Source organism: Thunnus thynnus, chromosome 14 (assembly GCF_963924715.1).
Source record: "Thunnus thynnus chromosome 14, fThuThy2.1, whole genome shotgun sequence".
In the NCBI taxonomy this organism is placed as follows: domain Eukaryota; kingdom Metazoa; phylum Chordata; class Actinopteri; order Scombriformes; family Scombridae; genus Thunnus; species Thunnus thynnus.
In genome coordinates this window covers 13,336,359-13,356,935 of record NC_089530.1, presented here as the reverse complement: position 1 = coordinate 13,356,935, position 20,577 = coordinate 13,336,359, and the positions used below count along the sequence as shown (strand labels likewise).

The window sequence follows — 20,577 nt, the reverse complement described above, 5'->3', positions numbered from 1 at the left end:
AATGTACCAGTGCACATGGAATATAACATCTACATAATCACTACTTGTAGTCCTAGAATCTGCTTACACAAACAGACAGCACATCAGTTAAACAAAGCAAAAGGATAGTAAAATGTTAAGACATGTAAAAGACAACAAAATATAAACAAAGACAAAACAAGTATTATCATTGTCATCAGCTGCAGGGTGCAAACTACAGCTCATGTCAAGACATGAGCTCCCCTGAAAACATGATTTGTGAAATGGGGGGTCTCTAAAATATTGATTATATGCTTTTTTCGCCATGCAGTTCTATTTTTCTGTATCTTCATCATCATGGATCATGCATAAAATTAAGCTATTATTGATATATGATTCATGCATGAGGGTGATTGATCACTAATTCACTTTAATAAAGATACCGGTATGCATGATATACTTGCCATCACCATTGAAGCAGCGCAATATCATAAATTTCACTCACTTTAACTCAAAGATCAGAAAAAAACAAACTTTTTTAGTCCCACTTAGTCTGCAGATTACTCCGCATTTCTCCAAATCGCCTTTACTCATTTCTCTGTTTTGTAGTCAGCTTACTTAGCTTTTGTAGGAAGCTTACTCACAAATTTCCCTAAATCCCTCCCCACTCCCATTAAAAAAAGTGAGCTCCCCTGAAAGCCACAGCATAGTTCGCACCCTAATCAGCTGTGTGATTATGTCTGTGAGTGAAAAAAGAATGAATTGACAAAAAATTATGTACTGTCAAATCAAGTAAGTTGAAAAAGCAATCAGGAGAAGATAATTATATTATAAAAGAATTACACAAATAAGAATAGAAATAAACAATGTAATGTGATAATAACAGAAGACAAAAACATGAAAATCATCATTTTCAGGCCTTTAGATTAAGATTGATTTATGTTCAGACACTTTGAGAAGCCGACTCAATAGATGTGGCTGCTGATAAGTAAGATTTTCAATCCAAAGTCTGCAAAGTCTGTTTGATCAAATATCAGAGCTGTCAGAGTTCAGCCAGCTAGGCATATTTAGATATTGAGGGTAGACTGCAGCTTTCTGTTTATTATAGTTATTGGTTCTCTAGTGGTGATTATTGCACATCACTGCACATCACAGATCTTTCTTATCTGATGACATTTTTACAGCATATAATTTACTGCCCAGACTTTGTAATCATAAAGCCACTACTGTGTGTGTGGAATTTGAACATTTCTGACCTTGGTGCCCCCCGTCACATAGTATCAAAAAAGACAGTGTTAGAGATGGCAACGTAATGCAATGCTGAGTGACCATTTACTCCCATTCATCAGTCCAAGTTTTTCCATTGTTGTCCAGACTGGAGCAGTTTATAAAATCCTCCTCTGCTAGCACCAAAAAACACTTTTATACTGTAAATATTGTTGCATTAAAAGATTTGTCCATTTTTGTGTTTCTTCTTTTCTTCTCCTTATATTCATTTGAGTATCTGTAATATATTTCATTGTGCAGCACTTTGGTCAGTATTCATTCGTTTTAAATGTGCTTAATGAATAAATTAAATTGACTTCGGCTTTATCCCCCTGAGTATCACTCAGTCCTGATTCAAGATCAAAGTGAATGTTTTATAATTCACCTCTTATATTGCACTGAAGTTAAATTGTTAAATTGTTGAATTGTTGATCATAGGCCAGTTTTAATCAATTTTACTTCTCAAGCTGTTCTCCCTTGTATTTAAACTTGGAAATGGAAAGGAAAGTTTAGTTACATCTACATTGTCATTTGCATTTTTGTCATTGTGAATCTTTTTCAAACTTTATGACAAGAAATTAATCTGATATATTTGTTGCAATTTACATTGTGTGTAAAATCATTCTGAAAAAGTGATACGCCCAGACTTGTAGGTTTCGTGTCCCCAAAATCAAAATGTGAGTTTCATGTGCTTTGAAAAACCAATAATGGTGGCAGTCAGTTTCAGTTCATTTTTATTTATATATCCCAATATCTCAAATCACAAATTTGCCTCAAGTGATGTCATGACCGTGGTTTATCACAATAGAAACCTGCAAGCGCTGTAGCTTCAGTAACAGAACTGCAGTGTTTGATTCTGTATTTAATGAGGATTCAGATATAATTTCACCCCATTGACAGTATTTTTGTGATGATTTTGTATTTATGTAATTGAAACCTCCTGTGTCTCTGTTTTTCCCTTTGTTTCTGAAAGTTACTTAATGTTTTTTTATGACATATGACACAGCTTTTGGGATTTACATGCTTTCGAGAGTCAAGTAAGTGTCTAATTATGAATCTCAAACAGAAATAGCCCATGCTGTTTTTGAGTTTCTCCATTCAAAATTGTGACACTCCTACATAATGGAGTAACATCGCTTTTCTAATATTGCTGTTTTTGTTTTCTTTTTATGTCACCAGCTCTACAGAAAAAAACACAAATTTCAGCATGACCAGCATGCGGTTTTGAATTTATGTAACTGGTTTCAACGTTTCAATCAATGACTGTAAAACTTTTATTATCTGAACACATTACAATAGAAAGACAATAACAAAAAAGTACGTTGATGAGTTAAATGTCATTGGGTCACAGTCTCACATTCATCATTTCTATAATACCTGCCAGTGTAAGTAACTCCATTAGCATACAAACATACACAGTGCAATCATTCACTCACTCACTCACTCACTCACTCACTCACTCACTCACTCACTCACTCACTCACTCACTCACTCAAAGTTTTATATAATCATGCCCCAAATATCAACCCCCTCCCTTTGCTGGTGAAGCCAATAGCTCTGCCCACACCAGCTACACATCAAATCCTCTGCCCCACCAGACAGACTTAATTCTTACAAAAAACTGAAGAAAAAAATATATATATATATTATTATTAAATATATATATTACTATATATTACTATATATTACTATATATTACTGTTACCAGTTGTAGTTATAATAATAATTATTATTATTAGCAAAATAATTACAAGAATTATTATCATTATTTACTTAGATTTTTGAGTGCAGGGCAGGGTGGGGGCAAGGACCAGTCAAAAAAACAAACAAACAAACAAAAAAACCCATAAAACACTTACCTCCCTGTCCTGACAGAGCCGGATCACACCGAAGGGTTTGGGAGCTGGTTCTGAAAGGGACCAAATTATCTTCAACAGGCCAGCACCCTCCCAAGCATTAGGGTGCATATAAGGCAGGCTTCTTTAATACTTATTTTGTGTGTTTTTTAAATTATTTATTTACATATTTGTACTTCCTCCTCTCTTCCTTTTCACCCCTTTTCAATTAATTTTTAATTTAATTTCTAAATCTTCCTTCCGTCTTCTTTCTTTCTGTTGTAGGTGCACACACACACTCATACACATGCACATGTCCCCTGAACAACTGATCCTAGCAGCAATAACTGACTAGCATTATTATAATAATTATCATTATTAATATTATTATATCCAGTGATTTTTGTATTATTATTATTTGTTTTGTTTTTGTTTGTATGTATTTCGGGATTTTGTTGGGTTTTGTCTAGTTCTTGTCATGTTTTCTCACTTTATGTCTCTATGTTTTCTGTTTATGCACTATGCAACAATTAAAATATGCATATATATAATAGCCCATAAAGCAGCATCTAAACTTCTGAATGACATTAAGAGTAAGGATATCCACAATTACTTTTCTTACTTGAAAACACACTTTGACATGAATCCAGTGTCACACATGTAGGAGTTTTACTACGTTTATATTAAAGACTTCACTCATGGTTGGGGCACCACCTTTCTTAACAGAATGGAACAAATAAAGATATATCTTTATCAGTCTTAATCTGAAATCTGAGCTCTTTTCAATAACAATGACCACTTGTATTCTGCTCCCAAAGAACACAAACAACTTCTTGCTGATGAAATTAAGACATTTAGAATAGCTAAATGTTTGAATAATACCTGATAAAGAAAATAATAAAACAAAGGAAGAAAAGATCTTTAAATGATAATATGAACCTTAACTCAGTGGGCAATAGAGAGGTGAAGTGTGTGACTTAAAGTTATAACAAACGGAGGGGCACTAGAAAAACTAACTTTTTTTTTTTTTATCATCCGACATCAACTCATAATCACAAAAGCTGTATGCCCACTTGATGAAGAATTGTTGTAGAGTTGAGACCATCTTGGCAAGTCTGGGGTTGTTGTGCTGTGTCAGCTCGCTGGCATGGCCTACATTACTTGTGGGGCTGTGCCATGAAGATTTCTCCGTCTCTGCAGTGTTGAGTCACCAGCGAGATTCAGGAATCTCCTCTGCCAGCTATGCTCCCAGGCGACTCCGTGAATGCAATTTGGTTCACTGAGCAGATGAGAGTCCAACACTGGGGCCTACCAGCAGTTTAGTGGCCTTGTTCAGAGCCAAAGGTTCTGAGTTCCTGGCAGACTTCTTTGATGTAATGGATTGAGTGTCAAATAAAAATTTGTTTCTGACTATGCTCACCTTGTAGTTAGGCTTGAGTGATAATGTTGGTTGGACAAAAAGGAAAACTGAAAACTTGTTTCGGAAAAAAGATTAAAATTGTGCGCATACTTTTTAGTCGAGGAACAAAAGAAAATCAAAGAGACATCTAAAGAAAACTTTAAGATAAAATAAAGACACAGTTTTGGGCCACACAGGCGGAGTTTTGGGTGTGGATGAAACGTTTTGTGTCACTAGCTCTATTATTTTGTTCTCAAAGGAAAAACGTGGTGTGGCTAAAATGGCAGAGAATGTCTGTGGTCCAAGATGGCAGCTCCTGATTTCCTAAATCGTGATGAACTTTTAGGGAATTAAATTTTGAATTTTACACGCAAAATTCACATACTTCAAATCATCACTATGGTCAAATTCATCGTGATAAAATTGTATGTAGCAGTGTATTGTATAAACTTTTCAGAAAAACATAGTTTAGCAGCATTTCTTATTTCAGCATAATCCTTCAATCATTCACACGAAATTCTCGACTAATCTAACTATCAAAAATATAGATGTCTAATACTATAGTAAATGCACAAAAGGTTAAAGCAGCAATTATGTGGTTAAATACAGGATACAGTATTGGCATGCATATTTTAGCATTAAAAGATTTTGCTCTCCATAGTCAATAGATGGCAGTGTTGCCACATGGTGAAAAATGCATTAAAATAGAAAACTATTAATTCAGTCATTTCATATCGTACAGACATGGAAATTGGACCACCTTACAAGAAAACATATGCTAAGCAACATTATTTGGTTCACAAAACTCTCCATAACACCAAAATGGCTAAAACAAACAACATATCAGGCATGTTGATTAGAGAGCTTTTAAATTGCTGATAGGCGGATTTTGTCACCTTTTGGACAGAGATTTCATTTTGGGATTTTGGGTCAGCAGTCAAGGTCATAAACTTGCTTCTGTGCACTGTTTGCAATCCCCACCACACCTTAATTATGTACATTTGTCATGTCAGTATTTGTGATTGCAAATTGTGATTGCAAAAAAAAAATTGTTTGCAAATTTAATCTAGTATATATTTCATATAAGTATAGAAATATAGCGATACCCTATAAGATTAAAAAAACAGGACCCTTAAATATACCAAAATGTCACTCATGTTGTGAAGAAACACTGTGATTTCATCAGATTTCATTGTTGTTCCTGTTGTTTTAGGGCTGCATGGGTCATGAATTGCATCTGTCATTTCATTATATTGTGCAAGGTGCAGCCTCCAGTAAATGTGTTACATCCTGTTGACTGTGGGGGTGTATCTCAGCTTAAGTACCAACACCAACTGGAGGGACAGAGGGACAGAGTTGCAGCAGAGCTTCACTTGTCCACTCACAGCCTCACAGCAGCTATCATGCAACTTATACATCTGGAAGCTGCAGTCATACTTGGTGAGTCAAAGTCAACTGTTTCTACTAGATAAAGAACGATCAATCATTTTTGTCAGTGAAGTATGGCAGCCTATTGATTTCATCTTAATATAGCACTGTGTTGTCATGAAATGTTACTGGAACCAGGGCTTTAAAGTAGGGCTGTATGTGTTGTACCCTCTGATGCATGTGCCGTACTGTAAGACTGTCTAGTGTCAGTGGTGTTTGTTGTACTGAACCTGATAGACAATGTAATAATTTCAAATAATAATCAATTTTCAATATAAATAAAGACATTTTGGTACTTGTATTTCAGGATTTGTTATTCCTCAGATTTCCAGCCTCATCATTTCACCTACATCCTCTGACTGTTTGGCTGCTGTGGATACCTGCATGTCAGATTTATGCAACAGTGAACAGGCATTTTATGGCGGGACCTGTGAGGGTAAAAATTACGCAATTTACAATTTCTGTTGCGGGGCATCGGAACATGATGTTATCTCTATGTTTTCTAGTGGTATTACTAAAGTAATGATTACATTTCCTCCGAAAGCTCTGGACATGAGGCTATTTAATTGAATTGCACCTCTTGGAGTATGGCTTAAATGTAATGACTCAGGCAATAGCCTGGAGCAAAGTCTATATAACTAAATAAATAGATAATAATTAGATGACCTTTGCCTACCTTTGAATATATTTCTGTTATGGCATTTAAATCCAGTATTATGATTTTGTCTGCATATATCTGAATATAAACAGTCCTCATGAGAGAGACAATCAGAGCAGCAGGCACATATAAAACACCTGTTGTACAAACAAGACCTTGCTTGCAGGGAAAATCCTGTTTTTCTCCACCCTCTTGTGTTTGTGTTATTGAAGATGAAAGGTGCCAAATAAAAGGCTCAGAGGTCTGTAACATGACCATCCAGACCATATTGGACCAATTTCCCTCACTGCAAGGCTGTGTGTGTGCCTGGGAGGAGGAGCTTTGTGACACTATACAAGTGCTGGCCACACAATGCCACCGAAAGCCAGGTGCAGTATTCTCAGTATCATTTGAGATAAAGCATTTACAGGCAAAGTACATTTTTTGTTTACCAAAGGTGATCTGATGCATGAACGAGGACCATTGTGCTTGAGAATGAGCGTCAAGAACAACAGATTGGCTTTAATATGCATTTGTTGGATTGGAGCTAATCATGTTTCCTGTTGTTTGTACAGCAGCTCAGCAGAAGAGGAGCACAGTGATAGACTGGCAGACGAGCAGTTTAATTGGCTATGGTAATTATTTTATTATGGTTTAAGCTGAATTGAAAGATGAGAAGATAAAATGATGTTTTGAATTCAGTCAACACGGAAGTGATGTTTCTGCAATCTCAAACCCAATTCTATTTTTCATTTTTATAGTGTATGATGGTACTGGATCGTGCTTGGAGCAGATGCGAGTTTGTGTCAGTGATGCAGTTTGCAACAAGTATCTGGCACCTGTTCTCCAGGCATGCATGGTAGAGCGGTGTGACCGTGACCGCTGTCAGCAAGCAATACAGCAGTTCTACGGCAGCATGCCGGACAGTGTTGCAGAGATTCTGGTCATGTGTGACTGCGGGGCTGCAGATCAAAGCTGCCTGCATATGAAAACTGCTCTGCACAGTGGCACATGTGGAGAGGATACCTGGATCTGCCAGGATACAGTTAGCCTGTGTACTAAGGACAGGCACTGCAGGTATGTAGATATTCTATCTGACATTACAGCACCTGATTAAATATCTTAAATGAGAAAGTGATAAAACATTCTTATCTAGGCTAATATATAGTTATGATCTTCATAACTAAAGATCAGCTTGTATCTGTTGGATGTAAGAGCTGGGAACCCATATTAGCAACTCTTTCAAATAATTTAAAGGATAAAGCTGGATATTTTCTATATTTTATGCCACTGCACATGTGTGGGAATGGTTCTGTTTACAGAGCTTCGCTATCTTGTTGTGCTTCATATCACAACCTCTTCACTTGGTGTTAAACTGTACATTTCTCAAAGAATTTTAGTACAAAGTCAGGAGGTGGCGATATGCAGCACAACAAGCTAGCAAAGCTCTGTAAACGGAACAACATTACAGCATAAGCACAGTGGCATCTGCCATGTATAGATCTACTCTCCAGAGACCGAAAACCTGATTGCTGTTATTAGCCTTTGGAGCTGTTTCTAAATGAAACTACTGTGACCATATTCTTCATGGCGAAGGAACATGTCAAGAAATGTGGATTGACTAGTGAGGTCATGTGGCTCAGGGCACATTATCACATTTTCAGGGCACCTTTCCAATTTGCATCTAATACATTGAAATGTTCACAGGCAATTATTTGAGAAATGTCAAATTGTAAAACACCCATGACTATAATATACCTGCAGGGCTGAGGTTATAGTTTGCCTACAATTTTAAATTAGTAACAGAATTGATATAGACATTATTGCTTGTTACAGTGCATTACAGATGATGAATGTGCTCTATCTACTTTTCCTGAACATCCAAAAAGCAACTCCACTTGCACATGTTTTCTCTGATTTTCCAGAGACCTATTAAAAACTTTCCAAGCCAAATGCTGGAGCTCTGAGGAAGCACGATGCAGCAGCATTGACCTCCAAAATGAATGTTTCACACAGATGGATCCAGCTCTCATCCTTGGTGGAGATTCTGAATGTAAAATGGCCTTCTTGGCCACTATGGGCACAACACTCCATTATCCTTGTACTTGCAAAGGAGTGCACAATGCTGATCTTCTGACATGCAGCATGATTCATGATGTACTTCATAATAGATCACACTTCAGTGAGTAGAGTTTTTGATTTACAAGACAGTTTCATTATTAAATTTCTGTACTGGAAATAATTTAAGGCCTTTTTGTGTTTATAATTTAGTGACACCTTGGAAAAGTAAAGATAGTCCTTCTAAACCTCCTGAAACCAATGAATCAGAGAAAGGTCAAACTTGGATAACCGGTAAAATTCCACTCATTACTGATACTCTATCGATGCGAGATTAACATACTTAATCTGCTGTTTTAAACAAATATGGAATCTTATCACTACAGTTTTGAATATAATTTTGAATATAATTGCTTGTCTTTTCAGAATATCTGCTGTATGCTTTTGCAATTGTGCTACTTGTTGGAGTCGTTATATTAATGCCTTTGGCTATTATCAGTAAAATATGGTAAGTGCATTAACATTAAGTCAGTGACAGTTTCTCCGATATTTAAAGAAAATACAAAACATTTATTTTCCTTTCTTTTTTTGTCTTGTAGGGTGTTGAGAAGAAGAGATAAAAAAAGATTTCATCGTCCTCAGAAAAACAATTGTGTTGTTATTCTCTGATGTTTCTAGTTTTTGAATCAAATGCAGCACAGAAACATTATTATGGCAGCATTGTAAGATTAGGTGCATTATGACATAATTTCTTAAATACATTCTTTTGTAATGCTCTCAGTGTTGAGTAACAGATGATAATGTTTCCTCAATCAGCTTTATTAAAGGAAATCAATTTCAGAGGGTTGATAAAAAGTTTTATTTTTACTGTAATCAAGGCCCTACGTGTGAGATGATGTAATGTTTGACAAGATATTTAGTATATCAGAGAGTTTTGATTACAACCATTTTCTTCTTGAACACTGACAACACCTTTCTCTTTCTAAAGTAAAAGATCAATCATCAGTATTGATCAAATGTCTACAGTTATTAATCTCTTCAAGTGTGACTTGAGCTATCAATTATTATAAGTGAAAACAACACATCTGAAACATTTTTGATTGCTTTATGTCATCTGTTGTCTTTTTGTGATGATTTATTAATGCTGTTGGCCTCCATTGTATCAGTTAATAAACTTCATTCTGAACACTTTGAAATTTCACTTTGATCAAAATGTTGTATTATTTCAGATGTGATATAACATACTTACTCCAAGCCACAAAAGTTTAATCTGGACAATGTGTCGATCTTACTCGGATCTTCATCAGGTCAAATGTTCGTAAAGATAGAAAACACACAATAGGCTGACAAGCTCTATGATGACAGGTGTGGTTAACTATCCAACCCACCCAGGGCGATAAACATCTCAAAGCAATTAATATTTCAATAAAGTACATAGAAAAGAGCAGGAATACAAAGGTCATCCTTTAAAAGAAAATACATCAAAAATATCCCAAATATCAAAACATACATCTTATATATAAACATTACATCAGATTCATCACCATGTATATCAGAATCAACATCACATATGTTCAAAAATATATTGTAGTACGCTAGGAAAAAAGGAACCTTAAATTCTTATACCGAGATGAGGTCTAAACACCCTTCTATAAAATGTTAACTAGATCAAATAACATTAAGGAAATTGACACACTTGATCAATTTTTTAAATTTTAACATTTTCAAATGTGTGTGTCAGAAACTAGAAATATAAAAATAGAAAGCCATCATGAAACTACCAACAGTTTTTTATACTTTAGAGACTTCAGACCTCTAGATGTAAGAGTCTGGTATCTGAGATGGGTGATTTGGGTTACACTGGTCCTGGGTTTCAATGCATCTCCTGTGTTCTGTTATCCTGGTTTTTATAGCTCTTTGTGTTTTTCCTACATATGCTAAACCACATAGGCATTTGATCAGATAGATTACACTTCTTATGGAACAAGATATAGTGCCTCTTACTTTCATTGTTTTTCCTGTTATCTGGTGGGTATATGTGTCACACTTATGTATAAAATTGCACAGGGTGCATGAACCACACAGACAATTCCCTGGGGGAGGATCAAGAAGAGTTGTATTTTTAGCAAGAATAAGATCAGATTTTACCAGCATATGTCTGAAGTTAGGTGGATGTTTGTGCACCACTTTGGGTAGATCTTTGAATTCATTTTTAATTCATTTTTTCAGATAGTTTTCACAAAATCCTTACCTGAATATTTTAAATAGCAGCTAGGACCATTATTTGGTGGAGGTGTTTCTTCTTTGATAAGGTACCCTTCCTGTGTTACAGTACTGAACCTGTCTCTGGCAGCTTTTAACCAATTTTCATTATATTTATATTCCCTCTTTCTTTGAAGCTGTGAACTAATTGATCTGCTTGTCTGTCATAGTCAATTTGTTTAGTGCAGATTCTCCTGATACAACTGAACTGACTGATAGGGAGGCTTTTTTCAGTTGGAGTGGATGAAAAGATTGTCCATGTAATAAAAAAGAACATTTGTTTCATTTCTATACAGGTCTGTCACCAATGTCCAAATGTCCAATGTCCAAAAAACTGATTGTTGTACATCATGATTTATGGCAAATTTTAAGTGTTCATGGCAGTGATTGAGATAGACATAAAACCGCAATAAACTACCAACAGGACCATCATAAATCATGAAAATGTCATCCAAATAACACTTCCATAGTTTGATGTGGTTATGGAAAGGATTTTCAGGTTAGAAGACAATAAGATAATTTTCAAAACAGGCCACATATAGCCTAAGGGTTAATAATTTCAGATGTGACACATTGGATGGATTGTTTGGATCCACTGACAAAAGTAGTGTTGTTTAGTGTATAGAACAGTATAGTACAGTAGATTAAACTATAGTAAAGTCAGTATGTATTTTATATTATGTGCCAATACTTGGTAGGCTTTGCATCACAAATATTGATTACTGTATGTCACAAAAAAGGAGCCATTTTTACTTTGTGAGTATTAAGTATGCCATGTCAATCCATCAGCGATATGACTGAATTAATAAAAATACATCCAGTGACATAGACATGTTTGTTACTGAAAATCTTATAAAATGTGATAGTACATAAAAACCAGTGGTTCATCTCAACCTAACTGTTTTTACAGCATTTAACCACAACAGACCATTTTGTTCTTTACAATGCAGAGAAATAGAACAAAAGAATGAAGCCAAGTTAGTCCTGAATCTAAGAGTGGACAGAGCCTTTGGTCAGTGGATCTAAAGTCCTTGACAGTGTGGATTGGAGTTTAGTGATGTAAACAGGTGCAAGACCATTCAGTGCTTTTTTAAAAAAAAAAGATTTTAAACTAAATTCTATCACTAACAAGGAGACATTGGCAGTACGTGTAGTCTCTCTTTTCGGGCCTTTTTAAGACCCTTGAATCAGTATTCCAAACTAGTTAGAAATGGGATAAGGAGGCCTTAGCAATATTGAAATCTGGCTGTCATCTGTGAGGGGAACTGCACATCTGTTTATATAGTCAATTGTCATTATGTTTGAATATTCTGAATCTTGAGCATGTGGTCTTTAACTGAGAGAGCTTCTGCAGTGAAAATGTGAACAAAGGATACAGATTCAAAAATGCCAAGGCTACAGGTGCAGATAAGAAAGTATGAGATGGCATCCTGTCTGCTGTTGTCAGTGAAAGCAAAATGTATCAAAGACACTCTCAGCAGCGACAGAAGACTCTCCAGGAAAGAGTAGCTGCACCAAAAATGAATATGATTCAAATAATATTCAGAAAGGACTCTAAAGAAGAGCTAACAACATTCATCAGCAAGAACAGAAGAGGAAATATCATCTTATATATATATAGATAGATATAGATTTTTTAAAAATCATAACAACTAGCTAGCTTTAAACTGCTACCAGCCACTGTTACCAACAAAAACAAGAAAGGAGGAAGAATAACCTCATATTCTTCAATGATTCCATCTACATCTGGAAAGATACTCTGTTCAGCAATTATGCATACGTATCCAGTGAGGGCATCGGCTCAGGAAGCAGATTAAAGATCTGTTAAGATGAACAACTTGACAAGGACGACCCTCTGCTTAACATCACATATTCACATATTACACCAAAGGAAAGGTCATGGTCCAAGGATCAAGCTGACCTGAAGTCATTTGAAGAGACATTCCCTCTGTCGAAACCTGAGGTGGACACTAAGAGGATCAATGTCCCCACTGACAGTGAAGATGATCAGAGCCCAGTAGAGAACCCCATCTCCTTGTCCATCTCTGCCCATCCCATACGTGCCAGCTCCACCAACAAGGTGAAGAAGAGTATGGCCCCGCTCAAGCTGGGCTTTGCTGAATTCAAAGAGTTGACCCAGGCCAGACTGTCTGACTCCCCAGAAAACACTCTGCAGCAGCTTAAAGAGGAGCTCCAGCAGCTCAAGAGAGAAAACCAGGCCTTGGCATCTGACCTCAGAGGAAGTCTAAAGGCACTCAAACAGGAGAACAGTGTGCTCCATGCTCAATTAACCAAAGACAAAGGCGGATCATGAGAATAGAGAATAGAGGAGCTTCACCGGGCAAGTCCAACATCCAATCGTTGATTTGTTCAATGCAATTTCTCAGTGCTTGTATTGGACCATAGCCCCCTGGTGATATGGTTATTTAAATTTGTGTGTCATCTGCATAATTATGGTAACATATTTTGTTGTTTTCCATAATAGTGGGAGCATATGTGCAGTGTGCGATCAGGCTGGTGACCAGCATGAGGAGAAGGTGCCAGGCTGTTGTGGCTGTGTATGGTTCTTCCACACACTACGGAGGCTCCTGTTTGTTAAATGAATAAATTGTTAAATTGCCAATATGTCTTGTTTCTTCAAACTTCAATCATCCAATCCACAAAACACCAAACAAGAGTCAATGGCAGAATAAGCTGTTTGGCATTGGCAGAGAAGATTTGGCATATTTTTCAGGGGCGCAACCCACATACTCAGCTCTGCTGCTCATCCCACAAATGCATGTTCCTTACAAATGTGGCACCATTTAAAATGGAAATAAAAGCTTTCCAACGGTATAAGATTTATTGCCAAGAAGCATTGTTACAACAAAGAAATAATCTACCAAACACAAATTTCATTACTTTTTGTGCTAAGTTTAGTTGTTGAACAGAAGAGGCTCCAGAATGGAGCCTTGGGGAACTTCACATCATTTTTGTCTGCTCAGATTTGTAATTACCTAGACACAAAGTAGTCCCTGTCCTTTAAGTAGGATTCAAACTAGTTCATTACTTTGCCAGAAAGTCCCACCCAGTTTTCCAGTCTAGTAGTATGTTGTGGTCGACTGTGTTGAATGTAGCACTAAAATCCAGTTATACTAAGACTGAAATTCTGCCACTGTCTATGTTTAAGTGGATGTTGTTGAAGACCTTAACAAGAGCAGTCTCAGTGCTGTGGTGTGGTTGAAATCCTGACTGGAAAACATCAAAACAGTTGTTTAGTGCCAAGAAGTTGTTCAGCTGTTGAAAAATAGATTTTTCAATGATTTTACTTAAAGCAGGAGGTTTGATATCGGCCTATAATTGTTCATTAGTGAAGTGTCTAGATTGTTCTTTTTTAAGAGTGGTGTGATGACTGCAGTTTTCAGGGCCTGTGGGAAGACATCTGAGGGAAGAGACATGTTGACAATTTGTAGAAGACCTGAGGCCATGCAATTTGAGACATTTCTGAAAAAGCATGTAGGCAGAATATCAAGGCAGCAGGAGGAGGATTTCAGATGTTGTATAATGACCTCCAGGTTTTTATGGTTGATCGGATAAAATTGTGTCATACTCCTCAAATTGTTTTTAAGTGGACATAGGGACAACACATATCCTGTACCTGATATGGAGGCACTGATTGAAGAAGATGAATCCTCACAGTTGGTAGTTGGTATGAGCAGCTCTGATGTCTCTCATGATTACAGCTATGCTAAGACGGGGGCTGAGGCGACTCTCCTTCAAGGTTTTTGCCGTGCTGTGTTATGTCTTCCTCATGTTTTGATTCCTCTTGTCTCTTGTCCTTGGCAGAGGGAACAGATGGGCGACACAAGAAGTAAAATAGGTTAGAGATTAACAATTTTACTCCTACCTTGTTAAGGCAAAGTCTATCTGCCTTAAAAAGATGTCTGTGGTCCCAGACAAACTTGAAAATGTCAATAAAGAGCAGTGAATGGACGGTACATGCAGTTGAGAGCCATGTGTTCAACCTCTTAACTCCTCTTTTGACTGGTGGTAGAGGGCAACTGATAAACACCTCAGCATTCAAAGAGCTGACTGTGTTCAACAAATCACTTAAGTCTTGTTTTAGTACTTCAGACTGTGGTTTCACAACATCATTGGTCCCTATGTGCACTATGATGATTTTCACAGTTGGATGTGCAGCCACAATATGCAGGATCTCTCTGTCAAGTCATAGACCATATCCATGGGAAAACAGAGTATTTTGGTGCACTTACTGCACATGCTTCTTAAATCTTTTACAGCAAAGTCACTCACAATCAGAGTTTGGGGCCCAGTTGTTAGCTTTCCCTGTAGCCTTTTATTTTCAGATTTATTCTCAGTCCTTGCCCTGCTGTGTGAAGATGAGAGGTTATCCAGATCATCAGATGGATATCTAGGGTCCTGCAATAGTGGAGCAAATCTGTTCTCCAGTTGTACACTTGGTTGTTGGGGAGGTTTGTTGTTCTCCCTTTCGCAGCTGCCCATGGCTGTGTCCTACTAAGAACAGGGGTTGAAGAGGCACTCTGCCTGGATGATAATGCAGGCCAGCCAGTTGCATCACAAATCACAGCACGCCGGGCTCTCCCTGGTACTCGTCCTCCCATTTCCTAGGGAAATTATTTACTCTTAGGCTTTGCTCCAAGAGAGCTTCAGGAAGGACAACCACTTGTAGATTTATAACCTGGTACACAGCCCTCCTGTTTCTTGGTAGTCTTGTTGGTGCTAACTAGCCATGTGTTAGCATGATCTTGTCCATTGTTTTGAGTCCATGGTAAAGTGATGTCGTTCCCACATAGTCCATTCACTTCAATGTTCACTTCTAACCACTGAATTTTGGTTTCCTGCACTGCAATCTCACTCCAAGTAATCTGTGAAGAAGGGGGGCATCTTGCTGCTAATTAGCTTTAACTGAGTACCTTATTTCCAGTCACTGCAGTACAGGCTGGTGCTGTTGGTAAGCCATGCTCATGTAGTACTGAGGAGGTCATAAAAATTTTGAAATATGGCAATGGCCTACTACATCTACAAAAAAATGCAGTCCCAGTGATTTATAAATATCCAGGAGCCACTGCTCATAGTTTCTCACTGAAGAAAAATCAAGAATATCAGCAGAAAAATGCAAGCAGAGACGAGAGCAAGCAGCAAGGCGTCTGCACTGTAAGAAAGCAGGAAGCGTTTACCTGCTGTGCCTAGTGATCCGGTGATATCATGATACTCCAGCTTTCAAAGACTGTGTCTTGAAGAATGATCTAAGCGGACTGTTCTTTGTGAGAAACTTGAATGTGACATACAAATGAAATATATGACTCACCAACAGGGGTGCAAGTGATTGTACAGACCTTTGTAGACAGTAGTTTAGGTAAAGTGAGCATTGATAACATAGACAAACCTCAAACACCCACTTTTTTGATGAAAACTCACTTAAAGGCGTTATTATGATAACTAAGTTTAAAGTCGGATACTTTACTATTTGGTCCACACATCCACACATAGAACTGACAGAGTTACGAGAAGCCACTAAATCTACAAGCCAGAGATTGGTCGGAGCCTTGGGACATACAAATCAGAGTTACAGCTAAAATAGAAGGGGCAATACATAAGAACATTTTTGGTTTAACACACGGACTTGTAACAGTGTGAAGACATTGCCTGACAACAGGCCCTGGCATCCTTTCAGGATGACAAGCTGTGGTCTCAGGGGAATAACATGCTGTTTTATGATCTTAGCCCTTGTAATTGTTGTCCCAACTAAATTGTTTCTTGAACCAAAAAAAGAGTGTCAATGTTAGTTCAACTGCTCCATCCTGTTTTCAACCCAGACAAGGCCGCAAGCCATGTTAATGAAAAACCAATGTACTTCCTATGCAGACGCGACACCTGTGATAGAACTGACTGTAATTTGGCTCCCAACCCTTCAGTTTATCCAAGCCAGCCAAATAAGGTATATTGGACATGGATAAACGCCAAACACCATCAGTTTACTTCGTGCAGAACAGACTATTGTATTATGTTAATTACTGAGCAAAATACAGCTAGAAGCCTAACACAATCCATAGTCTGATGCCAGAAAGACAGAAAACAGCCTGTATGCCAAATTTGAAACGACAGTGCAATTGGTCTCTTGGGCACCAGTCACAATTTTGTAAGAATTTGACAAAGTCCACAATTCCTGCAACTGAGCAACACAAGCAAGTAAGACAATATAAAATTGACAGAGGTAATTTAGCCATCACTATGAAGCAAGAGTGGGCTGCTGTCCACAACATTACTGATTGTTTGATCTGCCAACATTTACCTGCATCATCTCAAAAACTCATGCAATAATGCTGTTATCTACAGCAGACCTTAAGGTATTTAAGGTTGCCAACTTAGTTGTAGTTTTCCCAGATTGTTATGTTCAGGTGCCAACTCATCATGGCTGACCCGACAGTGAGATGAACATAACTTATTTTGTCCTGTTGGAGTTTAACAAAGTACATAGACCAAGTGAAATAAGACCTGCTAAGTTGCGGAAAATATCAAAATTTGAAACCACGGTGCATGCAATGTTCCAACATCACGTAGAGAGCCATGCTGTACCCGCTACCTGCAGTATCACAGTACCTGCAGTAACTAATCCAGAATGTAGCTACAGTATTATGGCAGGAGTCTGGACAGCCCCATGGAACTCTTAAACCCAAATAGTGCTTCCAGCCCCCGACAGAGGAGGGTTCTTCTATCCTTTGATTATTTAATTTTGACTATGTTTTCAAGTTTTTACAGAAGTTTGCTATTTTTATCTTGTATTGTTAACATTGATTATAGACCGTAAATTGCCAGTATTAAGTGCTTTAATGAACAGGTAGCGTTTTCTTCTTCATGCTAATATCTGAGAGCTAACATCACTATAACAGGAAGACCTGAGTGAAATCAATCGACAGGACTGTGTTTCAAGTGTATAGAACTGAATTCAGATCTGCATAATTATTGATACTGATTATAACCAACTGATTAAAACTTGATCAACTTTATTTTTGTAATCATGTTTGTATTATCCATACTGGTTAACCTGATTTATGTTTATTCGTGTGTACTTTAGATACAGTAGATGTGATTGGAGGAGAGTATTACCCATAGAGTCCATTAGAAGGGTCCACCTGTGCTTATAGAACTAAATTTACAATATTGTAACCTTTGTTTTTAACTAGCCTGGAAAATAACCTTCATATTAAATGTACACCAAGTGTAGCACATTTAGGTATGTGCCTGCTAGCCAAATAAGTGATGCATATCTTAGTATATGTGGAAAAAAAGAAAGGAATCAGAGCAGGTCACTGCTATAATTACTAAAAAAGTAAATGAGCAGTTAATTGTATTATCTGTATTGTATTGTCTGTATAAAGTACTAACAACTTGAATTTGAACAAACTATTATCAGTATTTACAAGAATGCAGGTGAAGTTGAACTGGCTTCACAGCTTTTCTAAATGTGCTGTTTAGATTCAACTTTTGACCTGAGTGGCTTGTCTGGACTGTGGGAGGCAGCTGCAGCAGAGGAAACCCACACAGACACAAGGAGAGACCGTGACTGTAAGTGAACATACACCACATACAAACACATGCTATCTGCACACAGAAAGACCTGCATTGGTTGGAAGCCAGGACATTCCTGCTGTGAGGCCACCACAATGCTAAACACTGAGCTGAGCATGGTGACGAGGGAAGAAGATGTCAATATAGAAGAGGAAGAGTTTAAGGGGTAGTAGCTTTGCTGCTGAACCTTTTTCCTCTTCTCCTTCATCCTCTTTGTGTAGTGAGTTCTTGAGTTCTTCTGAGGAAGTCCCTTGTCTTCTATTTGAGTAATCCAACAAACCAATAAATCAAAAGCAAAACAATCTGAAGGCAATGTACCTAAAGCTGAGTGTAAGCGATTGAGGAGTCCCTTCCATCTACTTCTGTTTCTCCTCTTGCTTTAGATTCTTTTTCTTCCTCTCATCTGTCTCTCCATATTCTGCACCAACTCTACTTTTTATGAGATTTTAAGGTTGGTGGTTTCTGATAGCCTTCACACAGTTTTTGAATATCCTTGTGATCACTGAACAACTTTCTCTTATTTCTTATATCTGATAAGTTGAACCCTATTAGGGTGAACCTGCCCGTCTCCTGCTACTTCTTGACACTTTCAAAGTCACTCGGGGCTTTGCTCCCTCTGACACTAGAGTTTCCTAGGAGGGCCTCAGAGGTACCACTGAGCTCTTTGTTGGTCTGTCCCACATTTTTACTCCCAGAGGGTCATGTTCAGAGGCCACATTATTGCTCTCTCAGCTTTAACTGAAAAAGTATTTTTTCTAAGTGCCTACAGGACTGAACTGGAAGTCTCCCACTATCTTGCATCACTTGTTTCTGCCATAAGTGCTGCTGGCAGCTTGTGTGTCCATTTTTATTTTATGGCCTTTGGGCAGAAAAACAGAAATATTCAAGTGGTCTTTTGCTAGTCCAGCCTGGACAATTGATGTAATTATTACACTTGGAAACTTTGCACATATTTACACAACTTAATGAAATGTAGCTTTTCAGCCATGCTAGCAGAGTGGCTCTAGCGATGGCAATGATGGTCAGTCGTTCCACCACTTCAGTTCAAAATGAATTATTTCAACAACTACTGGATGGGTTGACAAGGAATTTGGTATAGATATCCATGGTTATCAGAGAATGAATCCTAATCACTTGGTGATTCCCTAACTTTTAATCCAGCACAGCCAGCAGGTGAAAGTTTTCACTTATCTAGTGAAATATTTTAAAATCTATCAGATGCACTGGTACCAAAATTTGGTACATATATCTATGTCCCCTCAGTATAAACTGTTATAACTCTGGTGACTTTTCATATAGGGCCATCCTCAGGTCAAGTTTTAAATTTGTCCAATACTTATAATCAAATACCTGCTAAATCACACCTCCAGTGATCTGTTTTATCCCAGTGAGGAAGTAGTTTCTTCATTTCCATATCAATCTGAACACCAATGTGGAGAATTTAGTGTCAAAATGCTATCCTTGCATCTCCCAAAAAAGATAAAAGTGCATGAACTTTTAAAAAACTTCCCAATACAGCAGACAGGAAATCAAAACCCTTTGACTCCACAAATGACTCCACATTGAATCACTATTGCATTATAGCGTAGCAATCAGCAACTGAGAAGTAAATAGGCAAGTTCTATAAAATTGCTGCAGATTTTAACTGCATTACCAGTAAGAAAGGGTATTTTAAGTGCCTTATCCTTCAAATTATTCATTCTACTGAATCTTCGATCTTGCAAAGTTTCACTCACAAGATTGCTCATTATGTGATTGCTATCATCTAATTTCCCTTTGTCTACCAGCAGATCTGTGTAAACACCATTTGTAAAGTGACGGGGGGCAAGTGGAGAGGCAAAACTTTCCCCAAAACATTTTTCTGAACATGTGTGACTGCACTCGAATGCATAATTTTTTGATGGATAGTTGTTTGCATATGTGATGAAGATGGGCCATTGTGGGAAGGCAATTATCACATGTTAATACATTTATGCAAATGTACAGTTTCCTCCTAAATATGTTCATTAGAGTGGAGATGTTTTCAGTCCCAATTCGCACCCAAAGTCCTGCCAGCTTTCACTCCGGTATTCTAATTAGTTTGGTTTACAATTGGGATATATGGTGAATGCAATTGATGACAATTAACTAACTTGATAGAGCAA

General features: G+C 37.5%; 1 protein-coding gene across 1 annotated transcript; it reads left to right on the top strand.

Moving 5' to 3' along the window:
- The first annotated feature begins 7,006 nt into the window (after window positions 1-7,006).
- On the top strand, window positions 7,007-9,912 carry gfral (GDNF family receptor alpha like). The gene is made up of 6 exons (XM_067611107.1): window positions 7,007-7,158; window positions 7,285-7,600; window positions 8,449-8,705; window positions 8,795-8,875; window positions 9,008-9,089; window positions 9,181-9,912. The coding sequence occupies exons 1-6, from the start codon at window positions 7,077-7,079 to the stop codon at window positions 9,248-9,250; spliced, it is 888 nt and encodes a 295-aa protein (XP_067467208.1). The 5' UTR covers window positions 7,007-7,076; the 3' UTR covers window positions 9,251-9,912.
- Window positions 9,913-20,577: the final 10,665 nt, after the last annotated feature.

Excerpts from the sequence above, each read along its gene's own strand:
- gfral (XM_067611107.1), top strand. The coding sequence starts at position 7,077 with ATGTTTCCTGTTGTTTGTACAGCAGCTCAGCAGAAGAGGAGCACAGTG. Across the intron at positions 7,601-8,448 it reads ACTAAGGACAGGCACTGCAG|AGACCTATTAAAAACTTTCC; the intron begins GTATGTAGATAT and ends CTGATTTTCCAG. Across the intron at positions 8,706-8,794 it reads TCATAATAGATCACACTTCA|TGACACCTTGGAAAAGTAAA; the intron begins GTGAGTAGAGTT and ends TTTATAATTTAG.